The sequence below is a fragment of the Capra hircus genome, chromosome 3 (genome assembly GCF_001704415.2).
Source record: "Capra hircus breed San Clemente chromosome 3, ASM170441v1, whole genome shotgun sequence".
Taxonomy (NCBI): domain Eukaryota; kingdom Metazoa; phylum Chordata; class Mammalia; order Artiodactyla; family Bovidae; genus Capra; species Capra hircus.
The window spans coordinates 8,848,665-8,868,314 of record NC_030810.1 but is presented as its reverse complement, the minus strand read 5'-3'; the positions used below and the strand labels follow the sequence as shown (position 1 = coordinate 8,868,314).

The following is a 19,650-nucleotide window of genomic DNA, read 5'->3' as shown; positions in this document are numbered from 1 at the left end:
ATAGAGGAGAAACCTCTGGTCAAACGAAAGACCTTGCTCTGGCATTACATGGACTGGCCGGAAAAAAAAAAAATGTACCTTGAAGTATCTTTATACTGTAATGAAAGGTTTAAGCTATGAAAGTATGCTTTTATTATCCCCCACTTCCCAGGTGGCACTAGTGGTAAAGAACCCAACTGTCATGCTGGAGACACAGGAGACGTGGGTTTGATCCCTGGGTCTGGAAGATCCCCTGGAGGAGGGCATGGCAACCCACTCCAGTGTTCTTGCCTGGAGAATCCCATGGACAGAGGAGCCTGATGGGCTACAGTCCACGGGGTCGCAAAGAATTGGACACGACTGAAGCGACTTAGTATGCACTTAGAAATGATTTCTTATAAACCAAATGCATCACTTGCAAGGCTTCTACAGTCAATGTCCATAAACTCTGTAAAGGGCAAGATAAATATTTTGGGCATTGCGGGTTCTAGTTGCTGTCACAACTCAGCACTGCCTTTGTAACATGAAAGCAGATGATATGTAAATGAACGAGCCCGCTTGTGACCCAGTGAAACTTCACTGACAAAAGAGACAGCTCAGGGTAGCTTATCAGCCCGGTTCTCGGGGACTGGTTTGTTCCGTGTGCTAGGCACTCTGCTGCGCTGCTAAACACACGGAGCAGACAGTTCTGCTCTGGTGCTTGTGGAGCTCGCCTCTGAGTGAGCGAGGTGGTCATCGAGTCAGAAGATGATTACTATTTGCTGTGCTCAGAACAACGGCGGGGCAAGTCCCAGGTGCAGAGGGAAACGCGCAGGGCACTGCTGCTCCCATGGGGGCAGCGAGAGGGGGAGGAGAGCACAGGAGGGATTTGGTTAGGTTTAGGAGATCAGTGATATTTTCCCAGGTAGTATGGGGCAGCAGGGAACAGCATTCTAGGCAGAGGGAACAGCAAATGCAAAGACATAGAGACTGGAAAGTGTCTGGAGCTCAAAGTAGGTGTCACAAAAGGAAGAAGGAAGACATAAAAAAGGTTAGGCTTTATCCTGGAGCCAGACAGTAAAGAATCTGCCCACAGTGCAGAAGAGCCGGGTTTGATCCCTAGATTGGGAAGACTCCCTGGAGAAGGACATGGCAGCCCACTTCAGTATTCTTGCCTGGAGAAATCTATGGACAGAGGAGCCTGGCAGGTCCACAGGATTGCAAAGAGTCGGACATGACTGAGAGACTGACCCTTGTCCTGGAGCCGGTGGACCTTGGGTTTCCCGTGAGGCAGTGACTTGAGCAGATGCCATCACAGAGGATGGAAGATGGATGGGGGCAGAGGACCCATCAGAAGGCTGTCTCTGTAGCGAGGGTGAGGAATGATACGGTCACAAGGGGGAAAAGACGTGGCCGCAGTTGGCCACGGGACTGAAGGAGTGGAAGGAGTCGGGATGGAGCCGGGGTGTGGTGGCTGGGAGTGCGGTGCAGACCACCGGGAGAGGAAACCCTGAGGAGCAGGAGTGATGGGGAGGGGAAGCTTTGGATTGTTCAGAGCACAGTAAACAACCCCCAGACATATAGTTAGGGAGCCAGGAGTTGAGTCTTCATAGGGTAGCTCAGGCGTCTCAGAACTGCCTGGGCACCCGCGGTGGGACAGGCGCTGCTGGGATCCAGAGCCTGGGGAAGCCAAGCGGCCCCTGTCCAAAGACAAGTCTAGAGGCTGGGGGACTCCAGCAGCCAAAGGGACGTGTACTCACCCCAGGCATTCACCCAGTTCCTGGAAAATAAGTAACATCGTGGATTTGTCTTGGGAAAAGGTTTTTTTCTCAATACAGCAAGAGTCCTAGGCTTTTGGCTAAAGAAAAACCAATGTGGAAATCATTTGTGATGAGACTGGATGTCAGGGCTGAGTCAATAAAGGCTTGCTTCAAAGGTGAGAGGGAGCTCGGGCGGGGGAGTGGGAAGCAGCCTCCAAGGAGGGCCTTGGTGCCCTTTGCCGTCGCCAGGACGTTCCCACAAGGGTTCCCTGGTTGCATCATGGTGTTCTTGCCATCCCCCAGGGAGGGGAGCAGACAGCGGGTGGGAAGGGTAGAGGGCTTGGGAGTGCGGTGGCGAGCACATCCCATATGTCACATTCTCCCCGCTCAGCCTGAGCAGTAGAAGGGTGGTTTATGCGTGGCCTGGAAAGATTCTTCAAGCCTGAATCAGATCCAGGCTGTGCATGTAGCTTGGGTAAGAGATAAAGCCCATAGAAGGTGTGCTGGGAGCACAGAAGCCAGAGACTATTGACCGAGGAAGAGAGGCTGCACAGAGAAGGAGACGGTGAAGCCAAACCTTGTAGATAGTCGGCTTTGCAGGAACTTCTGTATCTAGGGAACCGTGGTACAAGTGGTACCTCCGGCAAGCACAGTGCCTTGTACTCAGTATGTGCTTGGTGAGTAAATGAATGAATGGATGTTCCCCTGAAGCTGTCCGTGTTCAGGGATGCTGAGATTTAAACCAAGACCTCCTCATCTTCCTCCCTCTCAGTTTAAAATTAGGCAGCAATTCCTTGCAGATTACTGTTGTCATCTTGTGGGGCGCGTCTCTCAGCACCCCACATGCGGACTGTATGAGAAGCTTCTTAAGAAGAAATGTTTTCCACGCAGTTTGCTCTGAGCTCTATTACCAGAAGCACAACCTAGAGCTTTCTGCTGAGGAACTCAAAGCCACTTTTTCCATAATCAACTACATACATTAGAGGGAGTGATTCTTTTTTTTATTCTCTCCAAGCAAGATTCCATTAATGAAGCCCCATTTAACGGAAGTCAATTTACCAAAAAGAAAAAAAATTGAGCATAATTGCTTAAATACATTTTATGTTGTACTATGGTAGCAATTTACTGGGTGAACTTGGAATTCCCCAAGCCCCCCATGGTGAAGTTAATGTGGACAGAAAGATTTGAAGTGGGGGATCTCTCTTTGTGTGTTCTCTCCTTTAATTATGATTCTAACAGGGAGCAAAATTAAAGAGGATCCTGGGCGGGGAGGAGGGAGGGAAAGTAAAGGAACAGAATGGAATTCAGCTTCAACAATTCCACTGCCTTCCCTGAATACAGAGGCTCTATCTGAGATGAGTTTGAATCCCACTTCTGCTACTTACTAGCTGTGTGAACTTGTGCCAGTTTCTTAACGGCTCTGTGCAGCCAGGCGGTGCAGCGGGAAAGGGCACAGACAGCAGCAGGTACAAAGGCTTGCGTAGATGCGTGCACACTCAGTTGTGTCCAGCTCTTTGCAAGCCCATGGACTATAGCCCATCAGGCTCCTCTGTCCCGAATTTTCCAGGCAAGAATACTGGAGTGGGTTACCATTTCCTTCTCCAGAGGATCTTCCTGACCCAGGGATCAAGCCCACATCTCCTGCTTTGGCGGGTGGATTCTCTACCACTGTGCCGCCTGTACAAAGGCAGAGAGGCCCCAAAAAAGCAGTGCACATAAGGTCTTCTGTTTGGGTGCACAGTGATGTGTGTGTGTGTCTATGTGTGTGTGTGTGTCTACATCTGTCTGTGTGACGTACTCAGAGAAGGAAGGCAGGCCAAGAAGACTTCACTGGGAAGGTGACATTTGATACAAGACTTTGAGGAAGTGAGAGGGTGAACCAGATGGCAGTCTGGGAGAAGAGCCAGTCAGCGGGCAGAGAAACGATCCCATGCAAAGGCCCGGAGGCAGGAGTGGGTGTGGCCGGTTTTGAGCAGCCTGGAGGCCTTTGTGGCTAGAGTATAAACAATAAGGAAAAGAGGAGACACGCTGGCTTTTATGAGGAATAAGGAACAAGGAAAGGAGAGGTGAAGACACGCTGGCTTTTTAAGACTTGGAGACTCTGGTGAAGCCTTTGGCTGTAAGAATTAGAGCCATTGAAGGTTTGATTTTAATTAACTCTGAAAGTGAAAGTGTGAGTTGCTCAGTCATGTACAACTCTTTGTGACCCCATGGACTTGACTGTAGCCCACAAGGCTCCTCTGTCCATGGAATTCTCCAGGCAAGAATACTGGAGTGGGTAGCCATTTCTTTCTCCAGGGGATCTTCCTGACTCAGGGAAAGAACCCACGTCTTTTATACCTCCTACATTGGCAGGCAGGTTCTTTACCATCTGAGCTACCAGGGAAGCCCTAATTAACTCTATTAGTGCATAATTTAATGCATGCATAGGGAAGCCTGGCGTGCTGCAATCCATGGGGTTGCGATGGGTTGGACACAAGTTGGCTATCGAAGAACAACAAAAAATGTATACTTTTTATTAAAAATTGTTGTCCAGTCACTCAGTTATGTCTGACTCTTTACAACCCCATGGACTGTAGCACACCAAGCTACCCCATCCAGCACCATCTCCTGGAGCTTGCTCAGACTCATGTCCATTGAGTCAATGATACCATCCAACCATCTTATCCTCTGTCATTCCCTTCCCCTCCTGCCTTCAATCTTTCCCAGCGTCAGGGTCTTTTCTAATGAGTTAGCTCTTCACATCAGGTGATCAAATACTAGAGTTTCAGCTTCAGCATCAGTCCTTCCAATGAACACCTAGGACTGATCTCCTTTAGGATTGATTGGTTTGATCTTCTTGCAGTCCAAGGGACTCTCAAGAGTCTTCTCCAACACCACAGTCCAAAAACATCAATTCTTTGATGTGCAGCCTTCTTTATGGTCCAACTCTCACATCCATACATGACTCCTGGAAAAATCATAGCTTTGACTTTATGAACCTTTCTTGGCGTGATAACATCTCTATTTTTCAATATACTGTCTAGGTTAGTCATAACTTTTCTTCCAAGGAGCAAGTGTCTTTTAATTTCATGGCTGTAGTCACCATCTGTAGTAATTTTGGAGCCCAAGAAAATAAAGTCTGACACTGTTTCCATTGTTTCCCCATCTGTTTGCCATGAAGTGATGGGACGGATGCCAAGATCTTCATTTTTTGAATGTTGAGTTTTAAGTTAGCTTTTTCACTCTCCATTTTCACCTTCTTCAAGAGGCTCTTTAGCTCCTCTTTGCTTTCTGCCATGAGGATGGTGTCATCTGCATATCTAAATTTATTGATATTTCTCCCAGCAATCTTGATTCCAGCTTGTGCTTCATCCTCCAGCCTGGCATTTCTCATGATGTACTCTGCATAGAAGTTAAATGAACAGGGTGACAATATACAGCCTTGACGTACTCCTTTCCCAATTTGGAACCAATCCATTGTTCCATGTCCGGTTCTAACGTCTACTTCTTGACCTGCAGACAGGTTTTGCAGGAAGCAATTTAAAAATGACCCATCTTAAATGTACTGTTCTGGGGGCTTTGACAAATCTGTGCATGCCGTATATCCACCATCTTATAATATAAGGTAAGACCATGTCTTATCATACAAGATAGAACCATATCTTATTATGTAAGACAAGACCATCTTATATATAAGACCATTTCCAGCACCCTAGAATGTTCCCTGTATTCCTTCCCAGGCAATCCTCTCCCCCCCAACTCGGGCACCCACTGAGGTGCTTTCTCTCACTGTTGATTCGTCTTTTCCAGAGTCTCATATAAACAGACTCATACCTATATACTCTTCTCTCATTCAGCATAATGCTTTTGAGCATCTTTCATGTTGCAGGTGTTAGTAGTTCTTTTTTATTAGAGTTTTGAGTAAGGCATGACGCCATCGCGATGGCAAAGTTTAATGTGATAATTCCAACATTTAAGTCCCGAATTCTCTGATAGATACCAAGAAAACTCTCAAGTAAGCATATATGTCCTAGGAGGCAGGAGCAGAACAGAGTTAAGATGCACAGGGCCCCGAGTTGAAGCCTTGAGAATGAACAGCTGTAAGATTCCTGGGAGCAGGTGAAGGTGTGGGAGAAATCGGACGGAGTGATGTCCCTTCAGGCTCCTCTTGTCTGTACAGTTGGGGGTTAAAGCTGATCCCAGGGCTGGAGAAGAGTCGCTGACTTCCTGTATTCCAGTTACAACCCAGATCATTACTCTCATCCTGCTCTTGGAACCCCGGCACTCTCCCCTCATTCCATTTTGCAATAAACAGCCTTTGGTTCTGAATTATTCAGGTAAATTCTCCCTATTTCTACTTCCTTATGTAAATAGCCTCCAAGCTTTGTCATTGAGATAGAATTGAATTTGGCCTGGGGAAGGAAAAACCCACAATACTGTTTGTGGCTCCTTAGTAAACTTAAATGACTCTGCCTGTAATAAACTATTTTAAATGGGATCTGGTAAAATACAGTAATTGGTTTCTGTTATAGCTCTTACTATAGCAGTGTGGGTGATATTCCTGGAGTTTGGTGTGTGTCAGCATTTTCATTATAGTAAAAACTCAGTTTTTCAGGGTGAGAGGCTCCTTGGTTAGTTCCTTTGTTTAATACACATTTATGGAGACCCACTGCTGGATCTCTCTCCCTTTCACGCCTCCAGATCATCTCCCCTCCCTTTTCTACCCTGTTCCATGCTTAGGAAGACTTGTCAGACTACACCAGTAATCTTCCTTGCTCTCTGGCTTCCAATTGTGCTAGATCAACAGAAGCATCAGCAGTAGATGGGAGCAGGGGAGGCAGGAGAGTGAATTCCGGGTATTCATTCCTTGCTCCGTCCTGGGGGGAATCTGTGCAAAGGAGCTGTAGTCCCAGCTGGCCAAAGATCTGGGTCCTTTCTAAGCTTCAGGGCTCACCATTTCTGTCCAGGTCTGTGAGGGGTTAGCCATACCCTTGTTACCAGCCTCAGAATACTGCCCCATCCTTGATGGTGAAGAGAACATTCATTCACCCAGAATTATTCTCAGATGACCGAGCCACCTGTTTTCTGCTGAAATCCTGACACACCTGCTTGTGTCAGGCATCGTGTTAGGTGCTCAGTACAAAGATGAAGAACAAAGGTGATGGAGAATAAAACAGCAGCTGCCACTTACCGAGAGCTTTCTATTTGCTGGAGATGGTGCTAAAGTCTTTTTTGTGTATTATCTCATCCAGTCCTTGCAACCCTTTCAGGGAGGGATTATTATCCTCATTTTACAGATAAAGTCGCAGAGAATGTAAGTAATTTTCATAAGATAACACAGCCAATCCCTTCAGAGCCCCAGCTTCCCCCCGCTCCACCCACCCACCCACCTGTCTGCACTGCCCTCTTGGAGGCATCATCCTAGGGAGACACACACCTGGATGAGGAATTAGAATCTGAGTAACTTGCTGTGGCATCACGGAGGAGGGAAAAGGGGATTATGTTTATTGAGTTAATACGTGCCAAACACTGGGCTAGGTCCTGTGCCCGGAAGTCCCCTCACTTATTCCCGTGGACTCTCCAGGCTGGTGTTATCGTTCCATCTTCAGAAAGATGGAGTAACTGGTCACACTGATTGGACGTGGTGAAACCTGAATCTGGACCTAAATCTGTGTGGTATCAGAGCCCAGGAGAGTAGGAAAGACCTTCCTGGGTGGGGACGTGGTATTTGCGGGTGTCCCAGAGTCGTCTCGGGTGACACGGCTGGTGCAGGGGAGAGGGTTACTCGTGGGTATATTCCAGGCAGAAAAAGCAAAGGCGTGGGAATTCCCTGCTGGTCCAGTGACTAAGAATCCACCTTCCAGTGCAGGGGACGTGGGTTCCTCCTTGGTCAGGGAACTAAAATCCCACATGCCTCGGGGCAACTCTAAACCCACACATGCCACAAGGAAAGTTCCCATATGACTCAATGAAGGTCCCGCATGCTGCAGCTTAGACTCAACACAGCCAAATAAATAATAATAATGAAAGGGCAAAGACATGGGGAAGGAGAAAGCTTGGCATGCTTAGGTGTGATCAGGGTGTTCGCCAGGGTAGGAGGGATGGTACTGAAGGGGATGCGTCAGGAGGTTTGGTCCCTGATTCAGACACAGGGAGGAGGAGCAGGGAGACGCTGGTTCTTGGCTGCTGGAGGCTGTGGGGTCCAGGAGAGAAGGGGGTGCTCCCAGAGTGCAGGGCGGGCCGGGGGCAATGAGCAGAGAGAGGAGGGGCACTGGGGGCTTAACCTGAGTGTGGTGAGTGGGGAGCACCCTCCTGTGGTGAGCCTCTCCTTTTCAAGAAGGAGACAGGATAAGAAGTTTGGAAGGCCAGTTTTGTGTGGACAGTGGGGAACCACAGAAGGTTCTTGAGCTCTGAGCAACTCTAGAAGGAAAGACCTGACTGATGTGAAAGCTGGCCCAGGGTGCAGCTGGGCTGTGACTGGCAGCAGGGGGGCATATGCTGGTGTCGACCCACTGAGCCGGACTGGCTAGAACTTGGACGGGGCTACGTTAAGGGAGGAGAGGCAGCCTGGAAGCAGGAGGGGTAGTGAGGGGCAGGGGGGAGGCCTCTTGTGGAGGCAGCAGGGATGGGGCAGGAGGCAGAGGAGACCCAGGGCCTAGTGAGTGACCCCGAAATGGGCTCTCACACCTGGGAAGGGCGCGCTGCACACAGTGGCTGCCTGAGCCCTTTCGCCTGACTTCTCGGAGGCCCCGAGGGGCTTACTTGGGGAGGTTGAACCTCTGCCCCTGAGTACAGGGGGGATGGTGGGGGCACGGGCTGAACCTCTGCTGGAGAGCTGGGGCTGGTCCTCTGTCTGGGGCTGAATCTTTGTGGTGCATCTGGAGCTCTGCTGGAGGTGGGTGTGTGGGCGTCTACTGGGGGGACAGTGGGCCTCTGCTTGGAGGGCTGGGTCTCTCTCCGGGGTGGCCAGACCTCACTGGGAGAAATAGTCCTCTGCTCCTGGCCTGAAGCACGGCCCCCTCCTCTCAGCATCTCCCTGGTGGCTCAGGTGGTAAAGAATCTGCCTGCAATGCAGCGGACCGGATTTGATCCCTGGCTTGGGAAGATGCCCTGGAGAAGGGAATGGTTACCTGCTCCAGTATTCTTGCCTGGGAAATCCCAAGGACAGAGAGGCCTGGTGGGCTACAGTCCATGGGGTCCCAAAGAGTCAGACATGACTAAGCAACAAAGCACATGTGCCCAGCCTCTCAGCAGTGGAGAGAACCCCTGGAGGAGCCAGCTCAAGCCACCCAGGTCCCAGGCTCCTTGCTGCAGGGCGGCTGGGGCCTCGTGGCCCTCCCTTCTGCCAGGGCAGAGGCCCCAGCACATGTGGGCAGTGGAGAGACTCCCGGGTGCCCAGTCTCAGGCAGCTGTGGTCCCTCACCTCCCCCTCCCCCACTTCCTGTCCCCACAGGTTCACTGGAGCCAGCCTCCCAGCCCCCGTCATCAGCAGCAAGAACTGGCTACGGCTGCACTTCACATCGGATGGCAACCACCGCCAGCGCGGCTTCAGTGCCCAGTACCAAGGTAGGTAGGGCCGGGCGGCAGAGATGTCCCCAGACTGGGTGTACTTGCCTCTGTGGTCCTGCTCTTATTTGCAGACCCAGAGGTCTGCATTTCAGCATCTCTGCATCTGCTCTTGTGCTCTGTTGCCTAAGGGAGGACACTTCTCGAATTGTGTAGAATTGTGTGCCCTGAGCCGCCCCTCTTCAGACCAGTGGAATCTTGATAGTTTATATCAGAGGCCTCCTGAGAGCCAGGCACTGTGCTTGGCACTTGGCCAGCATCGTCTCACTTAATCTTTGTCATTACCCTGTGAAGCAAATACTGTCACCATCTCCATTTGATGGACAAGGGAGCCGAGGCTCAGAGAAATTAAACCAGTTTCCCAAGGCTATCTGAACTCCTGCTGCTCGAATCCAGAGCCCACCCTCCTACTGGCAGAGTTTAGCCTACCCCAGGGTGAAGTAGGAGAGCTGCCCATATCTTACCTCTCATTCATTTCATGTAGAACACAAATTTTTGACAAACGACAGGTGAACCTTTAGGGAGCTCTCCAGCTTAGATGCTCAAATCTGGGAAGAGCTTTCTGGGGGCAAGAGATCAGACCCAAAATGGCAGGTGGAAACTGCAGGTAAGCAGATTTCTGCTCCATCTGTGATGAATTTCCGAGCTCTGAGAGGAGAGTTGCCCATGAAAAGGAGTGCATTAATCCTAAGGCAGGGAGTCCTCCACACCTGCAGGAGATCGCAAAGTCCGGTGGATGGTAGGTGTAGATGACAACCTTCTTTTTCAACCTTGAGTTTGTCCAAAATACACAGAATTTATCCATGGAGATAAACCGTAAGGATTGGTTTCAAACTTGCTCATTAACCCATTGCTATCACCAGTTATGGGCTTCCCAGACTCAAGTTCGATCCCTGGGTCAGGAAGATCCCCTGGAGGAGGGCATGGCAACCCACTCCAGTATTCTTGCCTGGATAATCTCATGGACAGAGAAACCTGGAAGGCTACAGTCCATAGGGTCGCAAAGAGTGGGATACAACTGAAACAGCTTAGCATGCGTGCACACACTGGTGGCTCAGTGGTAAAGAATCTGCCTGCCAATATAGGAGACGCAGGTTCTATCCCTGGGTAGGGAAGAGCCCCTGAAGGGGGAAATGGCAACCCACTCCAGTATTCTTGCCTGGGAAATCCCATGGACAAAGGACCCTGGTGGGCTACAGTCCAAGGGGTCCCAAGAGAGTCAGACACAACGGAGTGACTAAACAACAAAAATCACCAATTAAAAACGGAAGCTGGTACTGATAGATTCAGTGTGAATTTGTCTTGCCCACCTGTTAAGTAGAGGCCCTGTAAGAGGCCCTGAGGAATAAAGAGTGGGCTATATTGGGAGTGAGAGAGTACGTGTTTCAATCAGTGTGCATAGGACACAGGCCTGACGAAGAGGGTGCTGTGATCAAGGCCACACCACCGTTAGGAGGGAGCCCCAACTCCTGGGGAGGAGCCGGGCAGCCTGTCTTTCCATGCCCCACCTCGGAGGCGCTGAGGCTTCGGCCTGAACACTGAGCACCCTGCCCACCCCGGACGTGGCACCGGCAGGGCACGGGCCCCCAGGGCCAGGCTTTCAGGCTGGGAACTGGGATAAAAGCAGCATTGGGAGCAGAAACATGACCTCTAGAATCTGAATCTTCTATGCACAGCCTCATCCTTAGCCTTGGGCAGCAGGACTCCCTTGCAATTATTTTTAAAAAACGAACAGGAAGCCAACTTTGACAAGCTTCACAACCCCTGGCTCCAAGAACTTTCTTCGAGACATTTTTGTTTGTTTGTTTTCTGCTGCACCGGAGGTCGGGCCTTTGTGGGACTGAAGCACCTCTTTGGCTCTTCCTGTCATGTTTTCCAAAACAGAGAAGCAGAAATGAACGCCGTTGTCTCATCTGATTAAAGAGGTTCCAGGTGTTTCTTATAGAAGTCAAGTTTCTGAGGGCCCATGTGCCGTGGTCATGGCTTAGGGTTTGCTGCCAGACAACAGGCAACGAGAACACCGACCAGGCAGTCTCGAGAAGGTCGGGAGCACGCATCCATTGCACGCCTGCCATGCACCAGGCCTGCACAGGCCCTGCACCAGGCCCTGCACCAGGCCCTGCACCAGGCCTACACCAGGCCAGCACAGGCCCTGCACCGGCCCTGCACCAGGCCCTGCATGCGTGTCCATCCTCCCCTCAGCACAGTGATGAATGTGTTTTTTAATTCCCGTATCTCAGAAGGAAGCTGAGGCTCAGAGAGCTTGTGTACCTCGCCAGACACACACAGATCACACAGACTATCAGCTGCTGTTGTTCAGTCGCTCAGTCGTGTCCGACTCTTTGTGACCCCATGGACTACAGCACGCCAGGCTTCCCTGTCCATCACCAACCCCCAGAGCCTACTCAAACTCATGGCCATTGAGTCAATGATGCCATCCAACCATCTCATCCTCTGTCGTCCCCTTCTCCTCCTGCCTTCAGTCTTTCCCAGCATCAGGGTCTTTTCCAATGAGTCAGTTCTTCGCATCAGGTGGCCAAAGTATTGGAGCTTCAGCTTCAGCATCAGTCCTTCCAGTGAATATTCAGGGTTGACTTCCTTTAGGATTGACTGGTTTGATCTCCTCGCTGTTCAAGGGATTCTCAAGAGTCTTCTCCAGCACCACAGTTCAAAAGCATCAGTTCTTGGGCACACGTCCTTCATTGATGGTCCAACTCTCTCATCCATACATGACTATTGAAAAAACCATAGCTTTGACTATGCAGACCTTTGTCGGCAAAGTGATGTCTCTGCTTTTTCAGCATATCAGTGATGAAGCTCAAATTCATTCACAGGCCTATGTGAGTTTTTCTGCAAAATCACAAGGCCTTCTCCTATGGGGCTATGGTTGCCTCACTTTTCTTATTTGACTGGTAGCTTTTAAACTTTGTTTTGTTAATCTCATCCTACCATAAAAAAAATACATCTTTTCTATTACAACCTGGACACACATATATATCTGTAGACCTAAAAGGAAAATGTCACCAGGTGCTATTTACCCTTAGTAAGTATGATGCACCCTGAAAATTCCTTTTCCAATTTTTAGTATTAGTTGTAACTTTTAAATCGATTTCACAAGTCTGTAGCAAGGAACAACCCACAGTCTGAAAAATGGTGTTAGTTACAAACTTCTCAAAAGTAGGCTCTTTCTTATCCTCTCTCTGTCCTCCCTTATCCTCCCACAGCATAGCCCAGAACAAGATTTGCACGTTGGTGTGCACCAGTGTACCAGTGTTCCAAGAACTTGGCATTTAATAAATATTAGTTTATTCAGTTCTAACAGCAGCTGTGTGAAGCAGGTACTACTATCAGCCTCATCTTACAGATGAGGACTGAGAGCTGCAGAGAAGGTTCCGTGGTGGCTCTGGGTCTCAGCCATGGAAAGTTGGAGCCCAGGTTTGAACGCCAGCCAAGCTCATCTGGATCTGGCATGCTAATACACTGTGGTGTGTGCCACCTGTATTAATACATGATTCTCCCCTGGGAAATTTCTCTAGTGTTTTCCAGACTGTGCGTACATAGTGCAAGGGTCTACAGCAATCATTTGGAAACTTAATTGACAACGTTGTAAAGCAGGGTTTCTCCGCCTCTGCACTGTTGACATTGTAGCCTGCATAATTCCCTCCGGTAGGGGGCTGCCTCAGGCACTGCAGGCAGTTTAGCAGCATCCCTGGCCTGTACCCACAAAATGCTAGATGCCAGCAGCACCCACACATGTGTGTGTACACACACACACACACACACACACACACAGAGTTAAGACAACCATAAATTCTCCAGACTTTGCCAAATGTCCCCCGAGCACAAAATCACCCCCAGTTGAGAACCACTGCTCTAAAGAAACGAAAACTTTGGGCCCGCTAAGGAACATTCTAAGTTTTGCTACTTGTAAATTCAGTCCCAAAGAATAGCAGAGGTAGGTTTCAGGCAGGGGTCTAGGAGGAGACGGGAGCGTACTTCCTGCGTGGCTGTAACTGAAGGTTTAGTGAACGGTCCAGCTACAAAGAGGAGGGTGAGATTAAAGGAACCCAGAGCAAGGATGAGGTGCCCAGGGAATAAATAGCCAAGCAGCCTTTACCACAGTAGGGGAGGGGTCAGGGGAGGGGGAGCAGGAGTTGGAGCCATTGAAGAGGGGCTGCCTGGCAGAACTGAGGAGGCTGACCATTGCCAACCTCCAGGGCAGGAGGGGGTGCTGGGAATCTGTAGCCAGTGCAGGAGTCACTAACCAGATCCTGCCCTTCTCTCCATCACATCTGCTATGCTTCCCACCTGCCAACCCAACAGGAAACCAGGAACAAGGGAACAGAGGGCCTGCCCTGGTCTACTCTGTACCCTAGGCAGCTGGCCACTTGGACTGGGAGGCTTCCTTGTTCTCTGGCTATCCACAGAGGTCCGGCTCTGGGGCACAGGACAGGGCGGAGAAGAATGGGTCTAGGGAGTCATCTGCATGGGACCAGCTTCACCCGTGCTCAGCTTTATGGCCTTGGAATCTCAAGGGATAGAGGGCACTTCAGAGACAGTAATTCCCAACTCCTGTTATCAGTGGAGGTTTTGTCCCAGAGAAACAGTAAGAAAGTTAAAATAAATAAATGTAACTGAAGAATTGATGCTTTTGAACTGTGGTGTTGGAGAAGACTCTTGAGAGTACCTTGGACTGCAAGGAGATCCAACCAGTCCATTCTAAAGGAGATCAGTCCTGGGTGTTCATTGGAAGGGCTGATGCTAAAGCTGAAACTCCAGTACTTTGGCCACCTCATGTGAAGAGTTGACTCATTGGAAAAGACTCCAATGCTGGGAGGGATTGGGGGCAGGAGGAGAAGGGGACAACAGAGGATGAGATGGCTGGATGGCATCACCGACTCGATGGACATGAGTTTGAGTGAACTCCGGGAGTTGGTGATGGACAAGGAGGCCTGCTGTGCTATGATTCATGGGGTTGCAAAAGAGCTGGACACGACTGAGCGACTGAACTGAACTGAACCTACAACACAACGCATTCCCTTCTTGTCTCAATCCCATCAGAATTTAGGGCTGTTCATGGCTGCACACAATTATAACCAAAACCACGTGGTAGCAGAGGATCTGAGTTCTAGGCTGGTGCTGCCTGGAGCTGACTGTCGGAAGGTGGGCAGTCGCATTTCATTTTTGAGAAATGTGTCCCTTGTGACATTACCGCATGATAGCACAGAAGGACCCACATGACCAGACCAATCTCTGCTCTCAAAGAGAGCAGGTTAAAGAGAGGGGCAGACATGAGTCTGTCGCTTCTGTGCTATATGAGAAGAGCTATAATCGAGGCCTGATGAAAGGTTCTGGGAGTGGATAAAGGAGCAATTCATGTTGTCAGAGACACTTAAGGAAAGCCAGACTTCAGTGTGAGTCTCAAAAAGAGGCCAGACAGACAATGGGAAAAAGCCTTCCAGGTAGAGCTCAAGCAAGACAACAGGAAAGTGCTAAGTCTACGGAACCACAAATACCTGAGTGTCTATAGCACAGGTCAGTGAACTACAGCCTGCAGGCCAGGCTCAGCTCTCTGCTTGTTTTCATGTGGTCTTCAAGATAAAAGTGGGTTTTACGCTTCTTTTTACTTTATTTTATTTTTTTTAATCTGGCCATACCACGTGGCACACAGGATCTTAGTTCCCTGACCCAGCGATCAAACCCACACTCCCTGTATTGGAAGCATGGAGCATGTACTGGAAGCATATATTGGAACCGCTGGACCACCAGGGGAGTTCTCACATTTTTAAATAGTTAAAGAAAAAAATAAATAGTTGAAGAACATTTCACAACACATGAAAATCATATGAAATTCAAATTTTAGTGTCCATAAATGAAAGGTGATTGGAACTCAGCTACGCTCATTAATAGACAAATTTTCTATGACTGCTTGAGTGCTGCCGGCGTTGGATAGTTTGCAACTGAGATGAGGCATTTTACAGGAAACATTTGCTGACCCAGAGTGAAGTCTGCGGTCCCGAACGGTGATGGGCAGCTAGAGTTATGAGGCTGGAAAGTGAGGTAGGCAGTCACATCAGGTCATAAAAAGCTGCTGTGAAGCTGGGCTCCATCCCAGAGTGGTGCTTGTGCTCATGCTCAGCGCTCAGTCATATCCAACCCTGTGTGACCCCGTGGACTGTAGCCTGCCAGGCCCCTCCATCCATGGGACTCTCCAGGCAGGAACACTGGAGTGGGTTGCCGTCTCCGTCTCCAGGGGATCCTCCCGGCCCAGGGATCGAGCCCATTTCTCTTGTATCTCTTGCACTAGCAGGCAGATTCTTTACCTCTATGGGGGAAGCCCCCCCATAGTGGCGAGAGGTTGATCAGAAGTTTTAACGAGAGCAGAGACATGATCACATTTTCATTTCTGAAAAATCTTTGCTCTAGAATGAAAATAATGGGAGACAGATACGCGTGTTTGCAGGATGAGAAGCTGACATGGACTTACCTGGTGGTCCAGTGGTGAAGACTCTGCACTCCCAACGCAGGGGAGACACGTTCAAACCCTGAAAGGGGAACTAAGATCCTGCATGCCTCATGGCATGGCTGAAAAAAAATCTTTTTAAATGATGACAGTGAAGATCCAGAGTTTAGGCAGAAGCAGTAGGAGATGGAGAAGGGGAGACAGACCAGAAGAGCTCCTTCTGTGATCAGCCACCCTGGACTCAGTATGTGTCAGGCTTGGGAGTGAGAGGGGATGGGGGAAAGAAGATGAATGAGTCAGAGATGAATCTTGGGTATTTAGCTTGAGTAAGTGAGTGAAATAAATGACAATATTAACCAAGATGGTCCCTGGCAGAGGCAGATGGGGACGGAGCGTGCTTGGGATGCATTGATTCTGAGGTAGTGTGGGATGCCAGGGTTTGGGAGACTATTTGATAGACAGTTGTCTCTTCTGTCAACCTGTAGCTCAGAGAAGAAGGGTCTTGGCTAGAGAAAAAGATGTAAAAGCTTTCAGGCAAAGTAGAGGCTGAGGTCACCAATCCCATCTTAAGGCATGAGTCCTCCCATGCATATAACAGGAGAGAAGTGGGTCAAAAGAATGGGCTTTCCAAGTGGGTTCCTTGGAGACCATGGGGTTCTCCCAGCAGCTGTTTTGCAAACGGCTGAGCAGGTGGAATTTCCACCCCAACTTCACCTAGAGCAGACCCTCTTTGATCTGTTTGTAGCAGGCATGTACCTAAGCAGGTTAGAATAAGTTCCTCTACCTAAAGTATTTGGCAAGCCCAAGAGTTGAGGTTCTATAAAATTCCTTCCTGTTCTGGAAGAGCACTGACATTGTGTCTTCAAACCCTCTGTCTCCAGGTGAGGAATATTTCCAGTCCTTCTCACTGTTTCCTTGGGTGTTTTGGTTTTGGTTTTCTTTTTTTAACCCTACAAGGAAGGACAGTGAGAAGAGCCTTTCTTAAATGCCCACAGTGGCCGCTGATCACAAGGGGTGAGGGGCTACCCTGGAGGGAAGGTTGACCCCCTTCACTGTTGCTTTCCTCATCTGAAGAGGGAATAGTCATTTTAACCCCACAAGGGGACTAGAAGTTAAAGGAGCTCCTGGTAAAATGCCTGACACTTGGCAGGCGCTCTTGAAATGGGAACTTGAAGCTTCCTACCCAATTCATCACCTTGACCCCTGTTCTATGGGAAACCCTCAAGCAGTGAGAGTGAGCTGATGGCTCTGGCTGCTTTCACGTGTCCCCCTTGCTGTTGCTCTGACCCGATACCTCCCTGCAGCCAGATCCTAGCCTGGCCACACAGTCCCTCCCGCTGCCTTTCTCAAGTCCACCCTAGTGACTGCGAGATTGGAAGGTTTTCTGCTCTCGAGAAGTCCCGTGCTGAGTCTCAATTGTCTGCCCAAGAAACATTTCCATTTGAGAACACCTGGCATTTACTGAGATGCTGGAGGCTTTTTATAGTAAACAAGCTGAAGCTTCTGATTTTCACATACACACATTGAGTTTTTGCTTGTGACTGATCCACAGTCCCGGGCCAGTGCCTCAGGCACCCCGTGGTCCATGGTCCGACTTATTTGCTCTATTCTTGTCGGCCTTCTGAACTGCTGCCAGACCCTTGGTGGCCTCATTTCCAAGTTTAGGCCTCTGGGGTCCTCAGCATGAATCTCAGGATCCCGGGGGCTGAGGACTCACAAAGCCAAGCTCCTGAGTTCAATCAATAGTGAGCCTAAAGTGAAAAGTGAGGGTGAACACACATGCGACACCCCCTCTCCTTACCAGGCTTCAAGTGTCACCCCTTTCTTTTTCCAGAAATGAATTCAAAGCACAAATTCTGTTAACCGTGGGTCATTCATCCGCTCAGTCATCAGACTCTTTGGAAACCTTCTATGTGCCTGGCTCTGTGTCTGCCCCACGATGCAGACATAGGAGCCCGTGCGCCAAACTGCTAGAACCAGATCTGATGGGGCCATGTAATGAGGGTTTCAGCAGAGGTCCAAGTGAAGCCTGGAGAAGGCACTGCCTTCTCCCTGAGACATAGAGACAGAGAGAAGATAACCTCTGAGCGAGATGGAGCCAGGACGAGAAGAGGAGAAAGGATATTCCAGGGAGAAACGACAGCATCACAAAGGCGACTAAAAGCAATAATCCATGGCCATAGTGATTCCCTGAAACATCCGTCTTCCGGTCATCTCCTCCAGCTGACTTCTGGGAAGTTACTCATGAAGATGGCTGCACAGCCCATTATTAATAGCCAAGCATTTATCTATTCTTTTTCAAGTTCTTTTCCCATTTATCTTATTCCAGAGTATTGAGCAGAGTTCCTTGTGCTACAAAATAGGGTAAGGGTTAGACACGTGTGTGTGTGTGACAGTCACTTTGCTGTGTACCTGAAACTAACATAACATTGTTAATTATACTCCAATATAAAATTAAAAATTTTTTTAAATAGCAAAGCACTCCCCTAGGAATTAGAACATGTCCCCTCTTACACTGTTACCCATAAACCATGGGCCACCCCTGATGCCGTCCCCCTTCTACTATGCCAGAGTCCTTCTCTACTTTAGAAGTTCCAGCAGCATGGTGAGTTTTGCGTGTTAACCAAGAAACTGAACCAGCAGCTCCCAACAGAGCACTACTTACAGTCTAAGTTGGGTTGATGATTCCTTTCCCACCATATTTTAAAAATCACCCAGCTTTGGAGGGAATCTGCAAAAATTTCTCAACTATCCATTATCCTTCAGCACCTGCATTCTTAGCAGTGGTCATTGCCAGAGTTTTGAGGGATCTTTTCATGATTTTGGTACGTTTTTTGCTCTTCATTTAGCTGGAGCAGTGAATCCAAGCCTGGAATGCACTGAAGCAAAGCACCCAGGTGATGCCTTTGTCAACAGCAGCTCTCGCAGCATTCAGAGCATCTGGGACTATTTTCATCCTCTTCCACGTCACTTGTTCCAGCAATCTTCGGCAGAGTTACTCCATCTGAAGTTTTGCCAGATGCTCACTTAGTTTTTCTTTTTCCTGGTCACTAATAGTAACATTCTAAATGCTCAGTGACTCTTTAAATATGTTTCTCAATTTGAATATTGCTACCCTTTCCTTGCAAGAATGTGGCATCACCTTTGGTCACAATAACCTCTCCACCTTTTCCTAGGTCATGAAGCAAAACATCTTAAAGACTGAGGGTTTGGCTTATTTTTCCAAACCCTGTACCATCAGTAGCAGCAGCTTTGTTGGGCTCATTCTATGACACCAAACCTTGGAGCTTCGGTTCAGTTCAATTCAGTTACTCAGTCATGTCCAACTCTTTGTGACCCCATGGACTGCAGCACGCCAGGCTACCCTGCTGCAACTGCTGCTGCTAAGTCGCTTTAGTCGTGTCTGATTCTGTGAGACCCCACCAGGCTCCCCTATCCCTGGGATTCTCCAGGCAAGAACACTGGAGTGGGTTGCCATTTCCTCTTCCAATGCATGAACGTGAAAAGTGAAAGTGAAGCCGCTCAGTCGTGTCCAACTCTTAGCGACCCCCCTATCCATCACTAACTTCTGGAGCTTGCTCAAACTCATGTCCATTGAGTCAATGATACCATCCAACCATCTCATCCTCTGTTTTCCCCCTGCCTTCAATCTTTCCCAGCATCAGGGTCTTTTCAAATGAGTCAGTTCTTTGCATCGGGTGGCCAAAGTATTGGAGCTTCTGCTTCAGCATCAGTCCTTCCAATGAATATTTAGGATGAATTCCTTAAGATTGACTGGTTTGATCTCCTTGTTATCCAAAGGACTCACAAGAGTCTTCTTCAACACCACATTTCAAAAGCATCAATTCTTCAGTGCTCAGCTTTCTTTATGGTCCAACTCTCACATCCATATATGGCTACTGGAAAAACCATAGCTTTGAC

At 49.0% G+C, this 19,650-nt stretch overlaps 1 protein-coding gene across 1 annotated transcript in view; it reads left to right on the top strand.

The window, feature by feature from the left end:
* CSMD2 (CUB and Sushi multiple domains 2) overlaps positions 1–19,650 on the top strand; it is a 616,901-nt gene that overhangs the window by 266,766 nt on the left and 330,485 nt on the right. The window contains exon 6 of the mRNA XM_018046480.1: positions 9,154–9,266. Within this exon, the coding sequence (XP_017901969.1) occupies positions 9,154–9,266 (113 nt within the window). The remainder of the gene's footprint in view (positions 1–9,153; positions 9,267–19,650) is intronic.